At 37.1% G+C, this 20,912-nt stretch overlaps 4 protein-coding genes across 6 annotated transcripts; 2 read left to right on the top strand and 2 right to left on the bottom strand.

Annotated features, from left to right (window-relative positions):
* Positions 1–1,376: 1,376 nt before the first annotated feature.
* Positions 1,377–4,629, top strand: LOC125469701 (mitogen-activated protein kinase kinase 6). The gene is made up of 8 exons (XM_048567407.1): positions 1,377–1,584; positions 1,968–2,052; positions 2,664–2,804; positions 3,432–3,656; positions 3,731–3,913; positions 3,996–4,219; positions 4,307–4,352; positions 4,447–4,629. The coding sequence occupies exons 1-8, from the start codon at positions 1,499–1,501 to the stop codon at positions 4,537–4,539; spliced, it is 1,083 nt and encodes a 360-aa protein (XP_048423364.1). The 5' UTR covers positions 1,377–1,498; the 3' UTR covers positions 4,540–4,629.
* A 1,920-nt stretch (positions 4,630–6,549) lies between these two features.
* On the top strand, positions 6,550–7,470 carry LOC125469668 (protein OXIDATIVE STRESS 3 LIKE 2-like). Its single transcript, XM_048567311.1, has 2 exons — positions 6,550–6,940; positions 7,038–7,470. The coding sequence occupies exons 1-2, from the start codon at positions 6,654–6,656 to the stop codon at positions 7,291–7,293; spliced, it is 543 nt and encodes a 180-aa protein (XP_048423268.1). The 5' UTR covers positions 6,550–6,653; the 3' UTR covers positions 7,294–7,470.
* Positions 7,471–7,933: 463 nt separating this feature from the next.
* On the bottom strand, positions 7,934–14,136 carry LOC125469667 (arginine--tRNA ligase, chloroplastic/mitochondrial-like). Of its 3 annotated transcripts, none has more exons than XM_048567310.1 (18): positions 14,000–14,136; positions 13,538–13,612; positions 13,195–13,331; positions 12,951–13,026; positions 12,706–12,807; positions 12,306–12,521; positions 11,882–11,962; positions 11,634–11,717; positions 11,390–11,494; positions 10,506–10,684; positions 10,257–10,341; positions 9,878–10,064; positions 9,630–9,687; positions 9,237–9,306; positions 8,989–9,078; positions 8,826–8,894; positions 8,601–8,702; positions 7,934–8,300 (listed from the first exon to the last, which is right to left on the bottom strand). In XM_048567310.1, the coding sequence occupies exons 2-18, from the start codon at positions 13,544–13,546 to the stop codon at positions 8,190–8,192; spliced, it is 1,761 nt and encodes a 586-aa protein (XP_048423267.1). In that variant the 5' UTR covers positions 13,547–13,612; positions 14,000–14,136; the 3' UTR covers positions 7,934–8,189. The 3 variants fall into 3 exon arrangements, with proteins under 3 accessions (XP_048423267.1, XP_048423266.1, XP_048423265.1); XM_048567309.1 differs by having other exon boundaries at positions 13,538–13,627; positions 14,000–14,132; XM_048567308.1 differs by having other exon boundaries at positions 13,538–13,608; positions 14,000–14,129.
* Positions 14,137–16,048: 1,912 nt separating this feature from the next.
* Positions 16,049–20,028, bottom strand: LOC125469703 (probable glutamate carboxypeptidase LAMP1). Its single transcript, XM_048567417.1, is given in 13 exon segments — positions 16,049–16,590; positions 16,691–16,834; positions 16,916–17,032; positions 17,186–17,274; positions 17,370–17,453; positions 17,555–17,642; positions 17,773–17,841; positions 18,022–18,174; positions 18,257–18,349; positions 18,437–18,518; positions 18,724–18,791; positions 19,027–19,328; positions 19,331–20,028. Coding segments are annotated over 13 exon segments (2,127 nt in total). The 5' UTR covers positions 19,986–20,028; the 3' UTR covers positions 16,049–16,407.
* Between the last annotated feature and the right edge of the window lie 884 nt (positions 20,029–20,912).

Genomic DNA, 20,912 nt, shown 5'->3' on the forward strand with positions numbered 1-20,912 from the left:
CCAACCCCGAATCGCATCATCTGCTCGTTTCGAATCTTGCAGAACCCAGAACCCGTTGCATTCTCTCTCCGCTCTCACCGTTGTTTGATTCACTCCGATTCAAATCGCAAAACCCAGTCCTGAAAGCCAGTGGATAGAGTCCATATTCACTGAAATTGCAACCTACATTTGAATCACGAAACCCAGATTCCATCGCAAATCCCAGACTCGAATTGCAAAACCAAATTCGTTAGAAGTTGTGCACATCTTTCAATCGCCAAACATAGATTTACGCAGAACAACTTTTCAAAAATAAAAAAGGAGAAAAACAATGAGAGCTTTCATTCATTCAAGATAGTTTTTTGCAAAAAGGAAGGGGATAAAGAGAGAGAGTGTGCTTTGGTTCTCAAGAGAAAGTGAAAAAACTCCAAAAAGGATAAAATAAGAGGGAGAGCTCTGGTTCTTGAGAGAGTCTGGAAAAAGGAAGAGAATTCTTGAAAAAATGAAAAGGAATAGGAAAAAGAAAAAGGAAATAAATAAATAAATATTATTTTTCTTGTTAGTCCGACACTACACCAAACGCTTCACTAAGTCAATCCAGCTTAGTGTAATCTAAGCCAGTCCAGCTTAATTCCCGAAGCTAGTCTAATCCAAGATAGTCCAGTGCAACAAACGTACCCTAGTCTCATTAAACATAATCTCAGCACCTACTAAACTCAGGATTAGATTCATAGGTAGTCCAGTCTAGTCTAAGAAAGGTTAAGCCATCTCTAACCGAAGGGTCCAGAGGGCCAGATGACCGAAAATAGCCCGAAAATCGTCTTCAATCGAGGACTAGGCCAGATGGCTCGTTGGCCCCACGGAATCTGAAAGGGCCAAAGGACTGGCCAGAAATATCACCAATCTTGTCGGATATAACCGACATGAATGTATTCATATTTAATATAAATATATTCATGTCGGTTATAACCGATAGGAATGCTTAAACAAAAATTTGAAACCCACGACTAGCTGACTAGCCGTTGTATTCAAATTTTTTTTAATGAATTTAAACCTTTTTTTTTCCCTTCAAAATTAGTTTCATATTTTTTTGAAATTTCATTTTTTTCCTATAACTTATATTTTACAAAATTTGGTCCTATGACCCTCGGTTGGAGATGAAGGCAAATATGGTCATGTACTGTTTATTAAAATATGAATTTCTTGGAAGATCAAAGAGCTAAAACGAACCATCTAACTAGTCATCGGTTGGAGATGACCTTAATGAGGCCAAACAAACAAACCATAGAATTTCCATTTCCAAGACTATTTACAACGGAAAGAAGAAGAAAAAAAACAAATATTTTATATAATTTTCGCGGTCTGCTCGTTTGAATCTGTCTACTACTTTCAGTCAGTCAAACCCATCCATTCTCCAAAAAATTGAAAAACTCAGTCTCTGCCCCTCTCTCTCTCTCTCTCTCTCTCTCTCTGTGCTTTGAAACCCCAGCGACCAGTTCAAAATCCAGCAGGACGAAAGATGAAGACGAAGACGCCATTGAATTTGAACTTGAAGCAGCTCAAGCTCAATGTACCTGCTCAAGAAGCCAACATCAAGTCCTTTCTGTGAGTAACTCCCTCTCTCTATCTCTACTGAATGTACAGATTGCATCTTTCATTTTCTTTGTCCCAAATTTCAATTCTTGATTAGGTTTTTCATTGGGGTTCTGAGAGAATGGATGGAATTGCAAAGAAAGTTGCTTTTCAAGAAAGAAAAGAAATTTTGGATTTTTCTTTGGCACTTAAACAAAATTTAGGTCGTTCACTACCAGCTGGGAATATCTATAATTTGGGTTTCTGGATTTATATGGAAATTTCATACTTTGGGATTTATGATTGATATAATTAGTGTCCTTAACAAGTCCTCCTTTGAAGGAAAATCCCCCTTTGTATTTAGGTTTCTTATGAAAATTTCCAGCTTTGTCATGCTTTCTTTTCTTGAATTTCAGGACTGCCAGTGGCACATTTCATGACGGCAATCTGCGTCTGAACCAGAAAGGATTGCGGCTTATCTCTGAAGAAAAGGAGACCCCAGTAAGTTTAATTTAAGGTTTCCATCTTTTTATTATTTATTTCTGATCTTACATTGATCTTGAAGTGTTCAGTTGTAAGTTGCAAATGATAATTTAATATGTTTCTCATCCCAAATGAGGTAGTTAGGAGTGATGGAATTTGTAGACCGTAATGGTTTCCACCCTGAAATTTAGGCTCAATTTGGTTAAGCTTCCCACCGCAGAAGCATGACCAGTAAACTTCTACAGACCATGAAAAGAGTTGCTTTTGAATTCCAAGTTATTTCAACATCATCATTTGACCTTTAGTATTCTTGGATGAAGATTTTGATTTCATTTAAAACGTGTCTCGAATGTGTATCAAACTCCATTGAAGTGCTTAAATCCTATGCTTATGATTTAAACCTCTGGGGATTGACTTCTGATCTTAAGTTAGAAGGGTTTACTGCTTGTGTTTGTGTCTGTTTTTGCATCCTTCCATGAACACATGCTCGGCTGTTCTTGTCTTTTGATGTGCATATTTTCTATTTTCTGCACAGAAATGTCCTTGTGAATGCTTTTTTAATAGATATATTTTCCTGTTTACTATATGGTCTATAGACTCAATATTACAATTGCCTATTTGGTATGTAGGATCAAACTTCTGACAGTAAGGAGCTCAACTTTGAAATTACATTGGAAGATCTTGAGACTATTAAAGTTATCGGGAAGGGAAGTGGTGGTGTAGTACAACTTGTTCGTCATAAATGGGTCGGAAAACTATTTGCCTTGAAGGTCAGTGCGCTAGCAATGACAACTGTTCTCTTATTTTTTGTGTACTTGCCTTTATCGTGTTATGTCGTATTTTCTCTGTTTCTTATGTGATGATAATTGATTTAGTGTCGTCTTAAGCGAGGTATGAGATGAAGTTTTCTTCTTGAACCATAGGGCCTATGTGCAAATTACAATTGTAATAGGATTTTTTAACATTGCTTTGTAACCTAAGGTTTGATTTAGTTAAGGATTCAAGCGGAATGGATATTAAGAGAGTTGACGTGTTATGCATACCAGAACAAGGTAGTGATGAAAGGAGGGAAAAGAAGCACTTTATAGTTCATATACTTATTTTGGTAATTCTTTTAAATAAACAAAAAAAATCTGATGGAGGTTATGAAATCGTTTAGCAAAGACATGGGGGGATTGCAACCAATATGATTTTCCTAATCCTCCCTTCCCAGAAAGAAGAGCATGAGATTCTTCAGTAGCATACCGTCCAGTTATATCCACCTCTTAGTTATTGCTTGTTAGAACTGTGTCTTTCTGAGTAAAAAGTCTCTGTGATGAGTATCTGATGCAATTAGGACATTGCGGCTCTTAGTTCGTTCTGTTTGACTAGGATTTCTTTTTTGTTCTGTTCTCCAGGTGATTCAGATGAACATACAAGAGGAAATTCGTAAACAGATTGTGCAGGAGCTAAAAATAAATCAAGCAGCACAATGTCCACATGTGGTGGTTTGTCACCACTCATTCTATCACAACGGGGCCATTTCTCTTGTGTTAGAATATATGGACCGGGGGTCCCTTGCAGATGTGATCAGACAAGTTAATACAATTCTTGAACCATATCTTGCAGTCGTTTGTAAACAGGTATACGAGCTTATGTTATTAATGAAATTCAAGTCTGTTTTACCCTTAGCTAAAGATCTTTACTTGTGCATCAGGTTTTACAAGGCCTTGTGTACTTGCATAATGAAAGACATGTGATACATAGAGACATAAAACCATCCAATCTGCTAGTAAACCATGAAGGGCAAGTGAAGATCACCGATTTTGGCGTGAGTGCTTCGCTAGCTAGCTCTATGGGTCAAAGAGACACATTCGTTGGTACTTACAATTACATGTCGGTAAGTAATGATCTTTTTTCACATGTAATTACCCGAAAACATCAAACAAGACTCATGAAACTATGATGCATTTGTCTTTCAGCCGGAGAGGATTAGCGGGAGTACTTATGACTATAGCAGTGATATTTGGAGTTTAGGCTTGGTGGTACTCGAGTGTGCTATCGGTAGGTTTCCTTACATGCAATCTGAAGATCAACAAAGCTGGCCAAGCTTTTATGAGCTTTTGGAGGCAATTGTGGAAAGTCCACCACCTTCAGCTCCTCCAGATCAGTTCTCCCCCGAGTTCTGTTCTTTCGTGTCTTCCTGGTAATCGCATATTTACATGCATTGTTCACCTTTTCATATCAATGCACTGCAATGCTGACTGTCTATATTTTCTTATTCGATCTGCAGCATACAGAAGGACCCTCAACGCAGATCATCATCTTTGGACCTTTTGGTTAGTAATCCGGTGATTTTCTTTTTCGGTTTTGAACGCTCTGGATTTTGTTTCAGTCATCAACTTGATAACGAATTCATGTTATCCCTTTCAGAGTCACCCCTTCATCAAGAAATTCGAAAACAAAGACATCGATCTCGGGATTCTGGTTGGCAGCTTAGAACCTCCTGTAAATTTTCCAAGATAGTTTGTCGCATGCAATGTAACAATGTTTTTCCCCATATGTATTCTCTTGTAGTAACTGCAGCTTTTCATTCGAAGTATTTGTTCTTAAAAATTGAGGGGCGTAATGTTCGGTTGGCAGATACTTTGCTCGCCGTTTTAAAATTCACATTCTTGTGAGGCCTATCAAAAGAATCTTCAACATGAAAAGCTGACAACGTTATTCGTAAGACAACTTTTTCAAAAAACTTAGGAATCCTTGCAATTGGGTTTCATGGCCTCACCTATTGAACGCTTGTGAGAGTGATTTCAAGAATGACGTATTCAGACAAACTGTTCTATTAAAAATCTTCTCCTATATCCAATACGATCTTGCCAAATAATTTAAAAACCCTAAGCATGAGTAGGTGGACTGATGAACAAAAGGAGACAATGCTCCATATTTCACAGCAATCCTATTGCCTATTGGTATTTATTTTCCATATTTAAATAATAAATATCTTTTCTATAAATAGAAAAAAAAAATCAGAAGAATGGGGTGTGGATGAGGTTACACAAGAAAAGGTGAATAAGTGAGACAACAGGAGGTGGTGGGGATAGGGATAGGGATAGGTCAGTGAAGGGCATCAAGCTAGGGTTTTCTGTGGGATTTTGTATTAAAAAAAAAAAACCATCAAATTATATTATATAGGGGTTTTTTTTTAAGTCCAGCAGATTTGGCAATCCTGACCCAAAATAAATAAATAAAAGATTTTTTTTTCAAGTTTTTCAATTTTTTTTTGCTTTGTAAGAATAATAAACATTTCTTCAAAAAAAAAAAAAAAAAGAATAATAAACATGGAAATGGCAGCAGAAGCAGAAGCAGAAGCAGAAGAAAGCATGTGGTGGGAGATTGCCCATCGAAACACACATCCAATCACCATGAGCTGGACTAATACTAAGTCAACCCTCCCTTGGTTCTTATCCTCATTTCCTTTCTTTACTAAACCCCACAACTGAAAAAAGTGTTATAAAGTTGGTTAAAACATCGTATTTTATTTTTATAATATATAATTTTAAGTACAACACGTTTTGAATTATTTTTTTATAGACTTTTCTAAATTTACGAATTTTAATATATAAAATAATCAAAAAAACAAAAGCACTTATCTGCAATTAAATCAGATAAGACAGTTATACTTACAATTTTTATCATGTGAATTTACGTGACAAAAACTACAATAATATTTCTCATCGTTTAAAAACAAATAAGTATTGTTTTTACGCATGAAATTTTGTACGCTTGCAATTTTTAGTTATGGAAGTGTGACAATTGAACTCTACAACCACTAAAACACACATAAAAAATCATCTCTAAATTCAGCCTAAAAGTTATGTTAAATTAAAAAAAAAAAATGTTATTGGCACTCCAAAAATTTTATTTTATACTCCTCATAAATGTATTTTTCATTCCAAATATAGAAAATTTGTAGTGTAGAATGAGATTTTTAGAGTGCCAATAACAATTCTAAAAAAATTTCTCACTTTGTCTTGAAAAAAACTTCAACACTTTTTCTTTATGTTTTCACCTTTTTATTAAAATGTTAAATTTTAAATCATCTCTTTGGATTGTTGAAGATAAACTTAAAGTTAACCATTCATAAAAGGTAGTGATATTCTCACATCATTTTTCTATTATGTACGTATCTTTTTTAATTTTTGACAATCAATCGAATGAATTAAAAAAAAAATCAAACAATAAAAATAACAAAATGTATGTATACAGTAACAAATGTTGTGTAGATTATCACCACGATAAGGAAATCTGTCATGACTTTATGAGGCAAAAGTTGCCCTAAAGATGATGACTCAGATATGGATGTCTTCCAAGTTGGAGCAATGAGCTTATCTATTTCTAGTAGTATGGGAAAGCAAATAAATTCAGACCATAAGAATGTGATGACGACAAAATCTGGGATAAAGCGTTATATAGGTAAATTAAAATTAATATAAAAATATAACAGAACTGAGTGTTATCCATCTCCTCATTAATATATATCCACTGATCCACACATATATATATGCGCTCCCTTAAACAGAAACCTATTGGGAAATTGTATTGTATGTTCTGCAAAATCTTCAACGTTAAGATAGCAGGAAATGGGTCGTCGTGCAGAAGAAAAGAGAGTTTCTGGGAATCGAAATAAAGAAGAAAATCATGCTCACCAAGTCAAAAAGGAATGTTGGGTTTTCGAGGAAGAACATGAAGAAGATATCTGTGACTCGAGATCTGTTGAATCCTCCATGGAAAACTCTATGAGCTCCGCGGAATCATCATCTTCATCTGACTTGGTAGAAGATGCTTCTTCTTCTTCTTCTACGACGTCGTTGTCGTCGAACGGGCCGCTCTTCGAACTATCTGACCTAATGATCCATCTTCCTATCAAGTACGGAGCCGGGCAATGTTCTTTCTGTTTAGGTTGATGATTTATGTTTCCGTTATTATTATAGGGTTTCTGATTAGGGTTTGTTATGTATATGCAGGAGAGGTTTATCAAAATATTACGAAGGAAAGTCACAATCGTTCACAACCTTAGCAAGTGCGACGAGCTTGGAGGATCTGGGAAAAAAGGTGGCACCTTACAGGAAGAAGATGAAGCCATGCAAGAGCTTTGGTGGCGCTTTTGACGGTCACAAATCACCATATCTTTCTCCAAAAGCCATTATTTCAAAGAAAACTTCGAGAGGAGAAGGATCTTTCTTGTATTCCTTAAGTAACAGAGGAAAATTATTGGGTTAATTAATTAGCTAATTAAGCTTTAATTTATCCATCCCTGTACAGAAAAAAAAAATCTAGTTATGCGTAAACACATTAGAAATTTGGCATGGTTTTGTATTGCAGAGTTAGGATTTAATCTTGTAACCGAGAAAAAAAAAAAAGATTTAGATTTCGATCTGGGTATTTTTTGCATGCTAATTAGTTGTTATTTTACAGAGCTCTATTGTTTTGAATATGTAATTATAGAATTCTGTACATAAACTGCACATTTTGGTAACTATAATTCATAATCCGATCACCTTTCTCATCGCGATAATTTTTAGTTTTCGTTTTTTTGTGTTAGAGGTCAAGGCATATTAAGAAAGTAGAAATGGGGGAAGGATGGATGGAGGGTGGTAAGAAAGAGAAGGGAGAAATGGAGGAGAATATACGGATCAAAATAGTGTAAGCAAATAAAATCAAACTAAATAGTTATCGAACGGACTTTTAGGTGACAATTTTTTGTACACCGGTATGGAGGCTTTCACAGAAAGAATGAGGCGTTCCAATAGGTTTAAAAGAAGTTATACTCGCTCTCTTTCTCATCTTACACCTTTATTTTTGCGGTTTTCAAACTGAACAAATCAAATAAAAATTGGACAGAAGTAATAAGAGAAATGCAGAAGAACAAAAATGGAAGCATGAAACTTACTTCCTAGGTTAATTATGGAACTCACATGATTCTTCTGTTTGCAAAACCATAGCCATTGATTTTTATCTACTTTTATCTATCTGTTGATGCAAAACTTCGAATGAGGGAGATACGAACACGACGAGTCGTGTATGAGAAGAGTCGGATTACAATTTTACAGTGCAAGGGAAAACAAGCATTCAAACATCTCTGCTAAGATGGGTTACAACACTGTATTTGTCCACCATCATATCTTGTAAACCGGTTCGATTCCGAGAAGATTAAAACATTTCCTCATCACAACGGCTGTTGCTTCACAAAGCAAGAGTCTGCTCGTTTCCTCAGGAGACCCGACAACCTGCCCAGTTTCGGAAAGCAATGAAGATTCATTAAGATTGTTGCGATCATATTCAACAAAACATCATGTATATTCACCAAATTCCATTGTATACGCCAAGGCATTGCGATTTTCCTAGCATTCGCCTAGTAAGGTAAGGTAAAATTGGAAATGAACAACAATTTGGTTACTTGATTCTGTTATTAAGTAGAAGATCAAAAGCCATCATTGAGTTTATAGTTGGCTTCGGTTCATCCCAGAAAATGTCACATTGTCAATACTCATCTACGTAAAGCATGAGACAAGCAATGACGGGTGTACCTGGCAATTGGAGTAGAATTTTTTGGTGAAGACTTCTGATAAATTGTATAGGTATTCGCACAAAACATTCGGTAATAGATTGGTGCAGGTCTCCTCAACGTTCTGAAAAGTGAAGAGAAAAAAATATAACTGTGAGTTCCACATGTATTGCGGCAGTAATCAACGAAGACTCAAGCTAGGGACACAAGGAAAGCAACAATCAGTTCAGTTATTGCATGCAAATACCTCTGAAAACTGTAGCAAATGAAGCCCCAATTCACGCTCACCGTCATGATCCAACACAATTTCCCCCGTCTGTTTCAAATAAAAAAATAGCATCAGACCTCATCCCCCGGTTTCCAGTGGCGCATAGGAAGCTAACAATGTGGAAAAATGCAGCTGAACTTACCTTTTTCAATTCCTCTATGTTTTTGCCAGATTTCCTTATGATGGAACAGATCCGAGCATGAGCGTAGAGCAAGTAAACAGCAGTGTTTCCCTGCTCAAGTAGTATTCGAGCAGTAGGACAGAAAGCATTAGTAACATAGTTTAATACATATAGGACAAGTAATTAGAACAACGTCAGAAACAAGAGTCTACAACAAAATCTTGAAACAATATTAATGCAAAGCCTTGGCCAAATACTAGTTGACGCACCTTGTCACTTAGCATTTGATCAAAATCAAACGTGTAATTGGTCAATCTGTTGTTCTTCAGATCAGCATACCTGTCAAAAAATTAAGAATATATAAAAATCAAGTCCCGTTCTAGGAAATCTATAGGCTGGACTAAGTATGCAATTACTCATATACATTCTCTCTAATTGTTTTTATAATCTGGATACCATGGAGTTTTTAACCATTCCTAAGGTTCTTCAAGAACTACTACATTGATACATCCATTCACGTTCAGGATGCAGAAAATCTGGGGCAGTGGTCACAGTTTATATGTTCTCGTAAAATTTACCTAGGCTAACCGAACCCATCCATTATGACGATGAGATAATTACAACATAACCACAAGAAACTTATCAAGGTTTAGACGTCTTACTTAACAGCACCGTAACCAACAGCCTCTGCAATTTGATTAAGCTCCTGCTCTGTCCAGCCTGATTATGATTTAAAGAATAATTACCCAATTGAGAAGATTCAGAGGTTAGGAGGTACAGAAGACTAATCTATGCTAAGATAACAAATACAATTCCCTTCAGAATATATTATACATCTCTGTGAATAAAAGGAAGATATACAGTTATACCACATTTATAGACTTTCGAAGATAGGTATAGGATATCATACCACGTTCAACAAGAACCTTTTTGCTACGTTCCTTGGCTTCATCAAGCAAATCAACCAATCGGACCACCTCACTAGAGCGAGTGCGAAAGCGTTTTCCATCTTCTCCAAGAACAAGACCAAAACCAACATGGGTAACTTTTGGTTTCAAGGCGCCATCAGTTGGGAGCCAACCTGCACGTTTAGCTGCCTGAAACCAAACATCAAATTATGTTCAATTATATACCACATCGTATTACCCTATGCCTTAGAAGCGAGAACATGAGCTTGAAAGAAGATTTATGCTACGAGATAAATAATTACAACAAGAAGATAGACCACAAAATGCACAAAACACCCCAAATCAGGGTATGCAGAGAAGGTCACAGTTTTAGCATCATACCTCGAAAAACATATTAAAATGCTGCTGCTGGCCAACATCGGTAACATATATGATCCAATCAGCTTTCTCCTCATTCAGGCGATACCTATACAATACATTACAAGTAGAAAGACGTCAGTAAGAATGACAACTTACTCTCAAGGCTAACTGACTGACCATAAAGTAACGGGTTTGACTTGTAAAATCCAAAAATCCAGGAAAATTATTAAAAAATAAATAAAAAAAAAAAAAAAAAAAAAAAACCCATACCAAAGAGCTGCTAAATCAGTTGAAGCATAGTTGAAACCACCATCGCTCTTGACGACAATAAGGGGGATGTTAAACCCTTCCAGAAAGATTACACGAGCACCCTGGCTGTCCTCAATTAACCCTTTATCACTCAATTCTTTTAAAACCCCAGGAATATATGGGTTATAAAAACTCTCACCCTGTCAGAAATAAAAAGTAACAACAAACGCATATAACTTCACTGCTTACTTTCACCAACTAAAAGTGCAAAATTAAATCCAACAAATATTCTATACTATATACAGTTATTACAAACAAAAAGAATCCATGTTACATTTTGACCACATTGCAATATATTTCAGGGCACAAAAGTAAACAATAAGATCACAGGCGACAAAAGTAAACGTTATATCAGAAGTAGATTATATAAGCAATGCACACTTTATAATCAACACTGCATATGCAAATGCACAGATACAGGCAAACTTTAAATTATTGTTATCATGATCTCATCACAAACCTTTATATCCAATCCAATCGTATACAAACTAATTTATTGTCTTGCAATAATAATGTTTCAACATGGCATCATCTTGGCGTAACTTGTAATCACAGAGTACTACCAAGTACCAACCAACTTGCTGGACAAAACCAGGTTTTCCTGTAATGCACAATCTAGGAGGAAAGGAATAGTACTTAATCTTCTAATGTCCCACTCATAAGAAAAGATTACGTGCATAAGATGAAGTGTATAATATAAAAGCTTCTGTATGCATAGGATGGACATGGCCATCTCATATTATTTTACATTGCGCCTAATTTCAGGTAAACTTTTTGTCTTATTCAAAGGGATACAAGAATATCAATAGCCTGCTGTAAGAGTATCCTGCAAAGTTAGAACATACCTTTTCCTCTAAATGAACTCCAAGGCGCTCATAGACCTTGTGAAATTCTTTACGACTGATTTCACAGATTTTCAGCCATGCATTTCGGTACCTCGGTTCGCCACCCTACAAATTGAGTTGAATCATAACCAATTATTAAGAGAAACATAAAAGACATTCTCACATACTTTTAAATTTTTACTAACATCGTGGACAGAGAGATAAACCTCATGTTCTTTGTACAACTAAAAAATGCATAACTCACCTGAAGGGAAACCACTGCCCGGTGTGCTCTCTCCTTAAAAGCAGGATCATCATCGAATCTCTGTTTTGATGCTTTATAGAATGTCTAACAAAACATCATTCGATTAAAGTCACTAACAATCATTTTTATTTTATTTTCTGATTCATCATATCATGCCAAAGGAAGTTTACTAAAACAGAATGCACACGATAAATAATACAATAAAAGCATTTAAACGACTAAAAGGTAAGGAGAATACTTTCACTCACCTGCAGATCACCAATGGCCGTTTCATTAACATCTTCTATGTTTGGGAACTTTTCAAAAAGAAACTCAATCAACATACCAAACTGCAATAGACATAGAACTTATTAGAGCCATATCTTACTGATGAAAAAAAGGAGTGCTTCTCTATCAAGCATATCGACCAATGAGCTAGGAAGACAACTATCTGCCTATCGCTGTATTCCTAGGGTCAGAAGGGTGTGATCGTTACACTAACAAAGGGTATAATCACAAACACAAATAAAAAATGCCTATAGTATGCATGTATGTAAACATAACATGTGTGTAAAAGGCAAGTACCTACATGTTAAATGGTAGGGAAACCTGAAATGTCCAAGTTTACCAATAGTTTCTCTTTTGGAATCTGGATTAGTTACATATGCTATAAAAATGCAAAAACTACATCACCTGTGTCCCCCAGTCACCAACATGATTTCGTCGAAGAACTTCAACATTTGAAAACTCCAGAATACGAGCTAGTGTGTCCCCAATAATAGTTGACCTTAAGTGGCCCACATGCATTTCTTTAGCTATATTAGGCGAGGAAAAGTCAACCACAGCCCTTTTGATCGGAAGCTGTGGCGCCCATTTATCGATGCCATCAATAAGCATCTTTTGTATGCTCTGCACCAACAATTATTCTCAGTTACAAGTCCATTTAAGTAAGAACTTTATATCCCTAAATAATCTACTATGTCCACACCAACGAAAATTAATAATTGAACAAAGAAGCCACACAAAAAAAATTAACAATTGAATAAAGAAGTTATCAGTATAATTTTCAGTCGCATAAAAGTTCAAACAATACCTTAGCCAACCATTTCTTTGACAAGACAACATTCACAAATCCAGGTCCTGCTACAGAACACGATTCTATGATCTCTGAATCAGGAAGATTTTTCATGATTGCCTACAAAATGAAACATCAGTCATTATTCAATGCTATCAACTCAACGCCTAAATAGAAACCATAACCGTCTAAGCCACAATTATAGAAAATATAGATAAAACAAGTTCAATGTAGAGAAGTACAGTAAAGGTGAACGTTAGTACCTGTCCCACAGATGGAGGACCCCTAAACTCACTGCCCTTTCCTTTTACTTTAGACCATAGACCCATGGCATTGTTACTGCACCAAAGAAAGACTTGCGAGTTCAGAAAGAAGTCCGTACAAGGCATGAATTACAGATTGAAATATATTTTAAGTGACAGCAACAAAAAAAAAAAAAATACATTCTTTTACAGTTGCAAGAAAAATCCAAAAGTTTACAATTTAGAATAAAAGACTATAATGTACCATTGATAATCGCCAAACTTCCCAGTGCAAGCAGCAATCACTGGCTCAACATCAGGCTCATCGGGGACTATTCTTCTGAGCGAGACTTCAAACAATTTCGCTAACTGTCGCTTTGTATTTCCCACATTCTCTTCTTCCTGTGCCAAACAACAGCCACAAATCAGATACAAGCATACAACTCAATTGTCCCGAAGATTACCTGCTCAAAACATAATGTGCGGCACCATAAGCTACACATTGCAGGAATATTCTCACAGTCAAACACACACACACACACACACACACACAAAAAGCTAAACCAAGTTGGTAAAAAGTAAAAGTTATGTGTAAAGGAATAACTTACAGTCGCCATTGTGGATACTGAGTGGGACTTTGCTGCAAAAATAAGCTTCCTAGATGCCGCCTTCAACAAGTCTGTCTAGTTTCACAATTACTACATTAAATTACAACAAAAATTATGAATTTCGAACTTCTCAAATCAAATTAATAAAAACCCAAAAAAAAAAAAAAAAACTGAATAAAAGTTCAGTTAATTAGAAAAACTAAAAGCATAAACCTTGAGATAATTACAAAAAAATATAAGCATAAAACTGAGTTGCATTCATGAACTTCTGAAAGAGTAGAATACATAAAAGGAACCCACAGAAACAACCCATTTCAATATCGAGAGTGAGCAGTAAAAAGCATCAATCTTTACATATATTTCCTGAAAGAATCAACCTTTACATACATACATATATATATATATAACTAGAGAGAGAAATAGAGGAGAGAGAGAGAGAGAGAGAGAGAGAAGAGGGCTCACCGGCGGCGGGGAGGGAAGGAGAGGGGTGGAGGGAAGAGAGTCGACAGAGGGAAGGAGAAATCGGCGCTATCAGGTTTAAGTGGGAACCTAGCATGTTACTTTCTTCTCTTTTTATTTCTGTTTTCCCTCGAAATTTTTCTCTATTTATATATTCGTCTTTTTCGTTGCCCAATTTTTACAGGTTGGAATAAAAGTTCCATTTGATTGGCCAATGGGACGATGCCATGTCATCCAAAAGTTGATAGGGGTCCCACACGTCGAAGGGCTTTGACAAGCAAATATGTTTGGACTGGAGGGTGGACTTTGAAATTTTGGACTTGCAGTACACGGCAATCTTAGAAAAAGCCCAAGTTCACATGTGTTTATGTATGCTTGTAGCCCAAGTACAATGTTCGTATTTTAAAATAACTATAAGCGTTTTAATCATAAGCGACCAATCACGTTTGATAAAAAAAAGTTAAAAGTGTTTCTAAATTCAATTTTGTTGTGTGATTCTTTCCAGAAGAATTTTAAGAGCGCATCTGGAAATACTTGTAAAATAGCTGAAAGTGCATTTGCAAGAAGCACTTAAGTTGTTCCATGATCCACTTGAACTTGTATTAAGAATTGGTTTCAAAAATATTTTCACTAAAAGAGTTTTTAGTTATTTTGAATGCACTTACAAACAAGCCTAAGTGTTTTACTAGGGACACTTTCATTTTTGTTATAAATTTTAAATGTAATGATAGTGAGATCAACTATTTAGACCAAATTTTGTTAATTATATAACGTGGTAGCTGATGATTGGATTATTACTTAAATATTGATTAATGTGTTTATTTCATACTCATTGACATATCATATAATTTGCAAATTTAATTTAAAAAATTGGGTTACCTAGCATTACTCAAGTTTTAATGCACGTCAAATAGAAATTTTTTTTTTACTGAAAGTACTTATGATTAGAAGTGTTTTTAAAGAAGCAATTCCAAATAAACATTAAATATATGAGAGAGAACGTGTAGTGATGAGAGATGGCGAGAGATTGGTTTTTTTTTAAATTAAAGATGAAAATGTTTTTTCGTTCTCTTTTGACTGACAAAGAGAGTTTCGTTAATGTAATTTTAGATGAAATTTGGTTGTTCTTATCCGATGGCCTCAAACCAGTCAAAAACCTCCACCTTTCCTCTCCTCCTGTATAAATAGAGGGCAAGTCTTCTTACAAGTTCACGGATTTACAGCGAGAGAGATCGGAGTCCAAAAGGTTGAGTTGAAGAGAGAGATGAAGAAATACAGTGGGAATGGGAAACAGGGGCAGAAGGGAATGGAAACCTGGGGAGGTGAGGAAGGACAGAAAGTCGGGGACTGGAATGAATGGATCGCCAAAGAAGGGAGGGCGTGGAGGTAAGTACACTTGGGCTGGAGATGTTGCCTACTCTCCGGCCGAGATGGGGTTGCAGAAGGAGGTTTTCGATGCGAAAGATCCCAACTTTGAAGACCCAGAAGAGATCACAACCGTCTGATCATCATCATTGATGATGTTGATTATGATCTTCGATGTTAATGTAGTTTTTCAGTTGAGGAAATGAGATGTACATAGATAAAGCCAAATGGGGGCGATGATCCTTACATTGTGTACAAGTTTTTAAATTAAGTAATGAGGTTTGATTAAGTAATGAGGTTTGATTGTCTTCTTTTTGTTTGCGCATCATCTGATGATGTTTATCTTTACATTCTGTCGCGATTCAGTGAGATTTAGCCATGCGTCGCTTTAATTTGTCTAATTCAATGAGATTTAGCCATGCGTCGCTTCAATTTGTTTCTTCCGCTGTCTTCCTCCTTTTTAAGTCTCTCTTGAAAGGAGAGGGGAGGATCCGAATCTGCCCATTTGGCTATACATGTTATTTTTCTGAGGCATCAAGTAGCTAGATGCTAATAGATTCACATTTATCAGCCTATTCAAGAAACAATTAAGAAGCGTGGCATGAGATTCGCGGTGGAACAAGTTCGAAAGTTGTTCTTAGTTAGCATTCCTCTGCAACAAAAGCAATATCCTTGAATTCGGGGGAATAGGATGCGAAAAGCAAAAGATTATAAGATGTGAATAACTCACAGATTATGTATACAGAAAGCAGCATCCCTTGACAGAAGCACAACAATTACATAACGAGCGCAAGGGATAACGTGGGATATGAAATCAAGGACATGCAGAAGAGGTTACAAAGGCCAAACCAAACCGATATGCTTGCTGTAATTGTACTTTTTTACCATGCTGGTCGAACTTTTCTTCACAAATCTCCACCTCTTGGGCTGTTTGGTTCTTGGTCTGACAAGAATCGGCTCTGGAAACACATTTTGATGCCTGTTTACTGCAGTCCACAAACTATCATTCGAGATAGACCTTCATGGTATTTCCAGTCATCAAGTTGTCATGTTAATTTGCCGTTGATGATTTGTGATGCATGTTTAACAGCTCTAGAGACTCTATAAACTTCATGTTGTACAATTTTCCATGACTCTGCTGTCTTCAAACTCTTTGCCTTTTCGATGGCTTCACCTATGCCCGGGAAGGATACAGATCCATAATCATCATGCTTTGAGGGCCCATAAATCTGGAAAAACAATTAACTAATCACAATCTGAGATCACCAGGCTGGGAAAACTTGTTTATTTTTTGTCTAGGAAACTAGGTACCCAAATTCGCAAACATACCATATGCTTAAACCATGACCTTCCTAAGAGTCCGTCTTGATCTGTAAATGCACGCTCCGCCATCATAAGTCTGTCATTCAGCTCTCTCACCTTAAGGTGATCTTTCTTTCTGGTAAATAGATTAGCTTTGCATTGTTCTATTTCCTGTAGAATTACATGCTTCAGAATTTGGGACACACGAGAAATGGAAGTGTAGTTTATTGTTTCTAAGAACACAAATGATACCTCTCTCTGGCTGTTTATATTTGCAGCTGCTTTCTCGAGCTCCTCAATGGACTTGAACAGAGGAGTTAGGTTTATGTTCTTACCTGAAAGCTCATCTTCCAGGTCGTTCACGTAACTCTGTCATTCAATATTATTCAGGTTGATTGCAAATATATTTGTCACTAAATGCCTGTGCAAAATCCTTTTAATTGTAAAGGGTTGCATGCAAACGATACATTTGATTATTTCAAGAGCTCATGAAGTGGTGAACAGAAGATAACGTTCTTGTACCTGTAGCTCCAGTGCATAGGAGAGATAATTAAAAGGCAAGACTTCTGCATCAGCTAGCCAAAGAGCTACCAAACCCCATAAACTTGCCACTGCGTTCAAGACCAATGAAATCTATTGAGGTGTTTGAATAAACTTTCAAGGGGATGCTGACCAGAATTGTTAAGAAAGAAAACTTATGGCTGACCTGCAACATGCCTTTGAAACAATGGATCACCGAACCTTTGCATCCATATAAAGTCGTCATACATTGAATGGTATACTGGGTATCCTGTGATTCCAAAATCATTTGTTATTATCTCAAAGCGTAATGCTTCCTATTTTTCAGTGGTAACAATATTGTGAGAGTTTAAGTCGCGTCAAATGTGTTACCTTTACCGAAAGCCATGTCAGCTGCTGGAATTCCAATATGATGAACAAAAGCTGCAAAATCCGATTCTCCGCTTCCCAACCTGCCAATCTTTGTATGCAAAATACTGCATTGTTTGAGCACTAGTAGTTTCACTAAAGTTTTCAGAAACCCATTCAATAAAAAATGGCAGACTTGTCCTTGAATTCTAGAACAGAGGATCTATGAAGCAATTGCTTACCATAGGCGAGCTGCTTGAACCAACCCATGATTGGTAAAGGGTTTGGGATGAGTTATCTGGGTCTTTAACCTTCAATAAAAAATTTGGATATGATTGACATGAGTTAGAAACTATGGCAGAAACAAGAAATAATTTGAAATTCCTAATCATATTATGGCTCGAAGGCCCATTGTATGCAGGATCTTTGTTGCTTTCCAATGCTGCACCGTATTCAAGTACTGTTAGTATCTCTATACTAGTTTGCAATACCTGTTGAGTAGCTTGTTTAAGCAGTTCATCAAGCTGTGGAGTTGACGCGGCCCAGAATCCTGGGCCGTATACCGCACTGTCAACATTCAAGTAAGCAATGGCCTTTGAAGCTAGCATGTGCCTGTTTTCTTCTACCCATTCAGTTGATCCTATCTGTCGACAGCTTTGAAAATTTCAGAGAGAAATAGAGAGAGATAGATATCACACACACAGACAGAGAGAGAGGAATAGAGACCAGGCCATATTCCTCAGCATCCCAATTACACAAGACAATTGTACGCCGAGGCTTCCACCCTCTTTTCTGCAGCTTCCCTAATCTTTGGGCAATCTACATTACACATCGAAAGCAGCTTGTATTAATTTTTCCTCGTACAGAAGGAACTGGATGAGGATACATCATTCAAATCCACAATACCTCAAGCAATGCTGCAGTTCCACTATTTGGATCAACGGCTCCAAATGTCCATGCATCCCGGTGATTGCCCAAAATGACAAATCTACATAAATTTAGCAACAGAGTGACTACTCATCCGAAATTTTGTTTCCTTCATCGATAAAAGTCCAATACGATCAATACTAGCTAGTGTCAGTTTCTTCTCTTAACATGTCCTAATTCTCTTCTTGAATGCACACTCGAATCCGTATGAACGCTACTGATGCTTAAAATCCGAACTTCTAGTTGCAAAAAGATTTCAAACGTACCGGTCAGGTTCCTCTTCTCCTTCTATGACACCAATCACATTCTCAATTCTCCCTATGACTTGCTTCCCCTGATACAAACATCCAGAATTAATGCAATAATAGCAACTTTCTGCATAATTAGACCCACTTCATGCTACTATAGGAATGCTTAAATTTCCGGTTTTGCATTTTACGCAGATTTTTTACGTTTTCATACCTCCCGTCGTGCATTTTTCGTAAAAACTGACCACAACGATCCTCGCTCGACAATAATATGTATTTCAAGTTTCGAAATCTTAGAACACAAGAAATTCATTCACTTACAGTGTAACTGAGATGCACAATCCCAGGACCAGGACCAACCCTATAAACCGGAGCATCATCACTTCCCTGCCAATCATCATTTGCCACCTGCCCTCCAATAGCCCTCAAAATGGTTTCGCCGTCCGCCGCGGAAATGGGCAGTGACGGTATCTTCCCAACATCCCCTGCCTCCTCCACCTCCTCATCCGAAAGCCTCTCACACTCTTCACTACTAGCCCACCCCGGCGTCGTAGGATCACCATACGCATTGTAAACTGACCCCACCTGGACCCCACTTGGCGGCAGCCATTTCTCGTCTGGAACCACTTTGCTCCGCCGCCTCCGCCGTAGTCCTTCCTATCTGTATACACCAGAACCCCAACAGCCCCCGCTTCATACGCAATTTGCACAATACTCCCTCTGTAAATACTCCCATACTTCGCCAACACAATTTTTCCAGAAACGTTAACTCCCATTTTTTCCAAAGTCCAATAGTCCTCCAAAGTTCCATAATTTACAAATACCACCGGCGCTTCCACAGTTCCCGACTTTGCATAGGCATGGAAAGTGGGCAGGACTTCATCTGCCACGTCGGCGTAGGGATCGCCGCCGTAGACTACTTGCCGGAGGTCGAACTCGATTTGGGTTTGTGGGTCTTGCGGTAAAGGTGTGAGCTTTAGGGAGCGTGAGACAGGGTAAGTAAGGGCAACTTGGTATGGGGCGATGTGGGTTTTGATGTTGGAGGAGGTGAAGACGGAGAGGACGTAGGCGGCGGCCTCGGCGTTGGCTTCTTGGCCGGCCACGTGGGGGCGACGAGTGAGGGTGTGGAGGTGGTGAGAGATAGAAGCATTGTCTGAAAGTGAGGGGGATGTGAAGAGAGAGTGGTAGGAGGATTTTGGGGTTGGAGAAATGAGAAGGAAGGTGAAAGTGGTGGCTATGGCGGCCAGCAGAGTGGCTGCTGCAGCAGTTTGGATAATCATGGAGTATTATTTTTTAGTCAACGGATAATCCTGGAGTTTAATCTGTAATAATCCTGTATGCGGATGATGGCATTGGATTAATCACTGGGCAGTCGTGTATTAGATAGTGATTAGAGAAAGGTTTAATTTTTAATTACATTAGTGGCGAAACGGGGATTTGGAAGCCGGTGGTTTGCTGCTGGATTTGTCAACAGCAAAAGGACTAAACCATTTTTCAAAAAAAAAAAAAAAAAAGAAAAAAGAAAAAAAAGGGACTAAACCATGGCGATAAAAAGTAAGGGGACCAAAATGATAAGCATGATCGATTTTAAAAGTAAGGATCGGTTCAATCAATCTCATAGGCTACTGGTGATGTGAATGAGTATCCTCTTTGAATTCTCTTGAATTCTAGGGATTCTCTAATCGTACCTGTTAATCGTATATCGTGCTGTCAGTTTTCGTCAAGTACTATTTATATTCAATTTTAAATAAAATAATTTTTGACTACACGATATACGATGAATGTACACGATTGGAAGATCCTCGGATCCTCACAAAGAAGATACAGAGAGGATCCTCATTCGAAAACCTTTAAGATTAACACAACAATCTCAACATTAGATAATGGCTTATCAGTTAAAATAATCATTCAAATTGACATAATTTTTTATGTTGGTTCTGAGATTTAAAATATATATACGTGATTCTTTAGTTTCTCCACTGTTAATCGCTTTAGTCATTCCGTTTAAATTTTCCGTTAAATAAAGAGAAAATGACATTAATACTCTCAATTTTATTAAATCATTTTAGCCCTTTATTTATTAAATTCAATAAACTGTTGTCCCTTTGGTGTAATTTTTGTGGCTTCATTTTATTGAATTTGTGATTTCTACATTTGTGCCACTTCAATACACTAACATAATAGTTGATGGAATTTAAGAGAAAATA

The sequence above is a fragment of a genome, unplaced genomic scaffold (genome assembly GCF_019419815.1).
Source record: "Pyrus x bretschneideri cultivar Hongxiangsu unplaced genomic scaffold, Pyrus_bretschneideri_v1 Contig44, whole genome shotgun sequence".
NCBI lineage: Eukaryota > Viridiplantae > Streptophyta > Magnoliopsida > Rosales > Rosaceae > Pyrus > Pyrus x bretschneideri.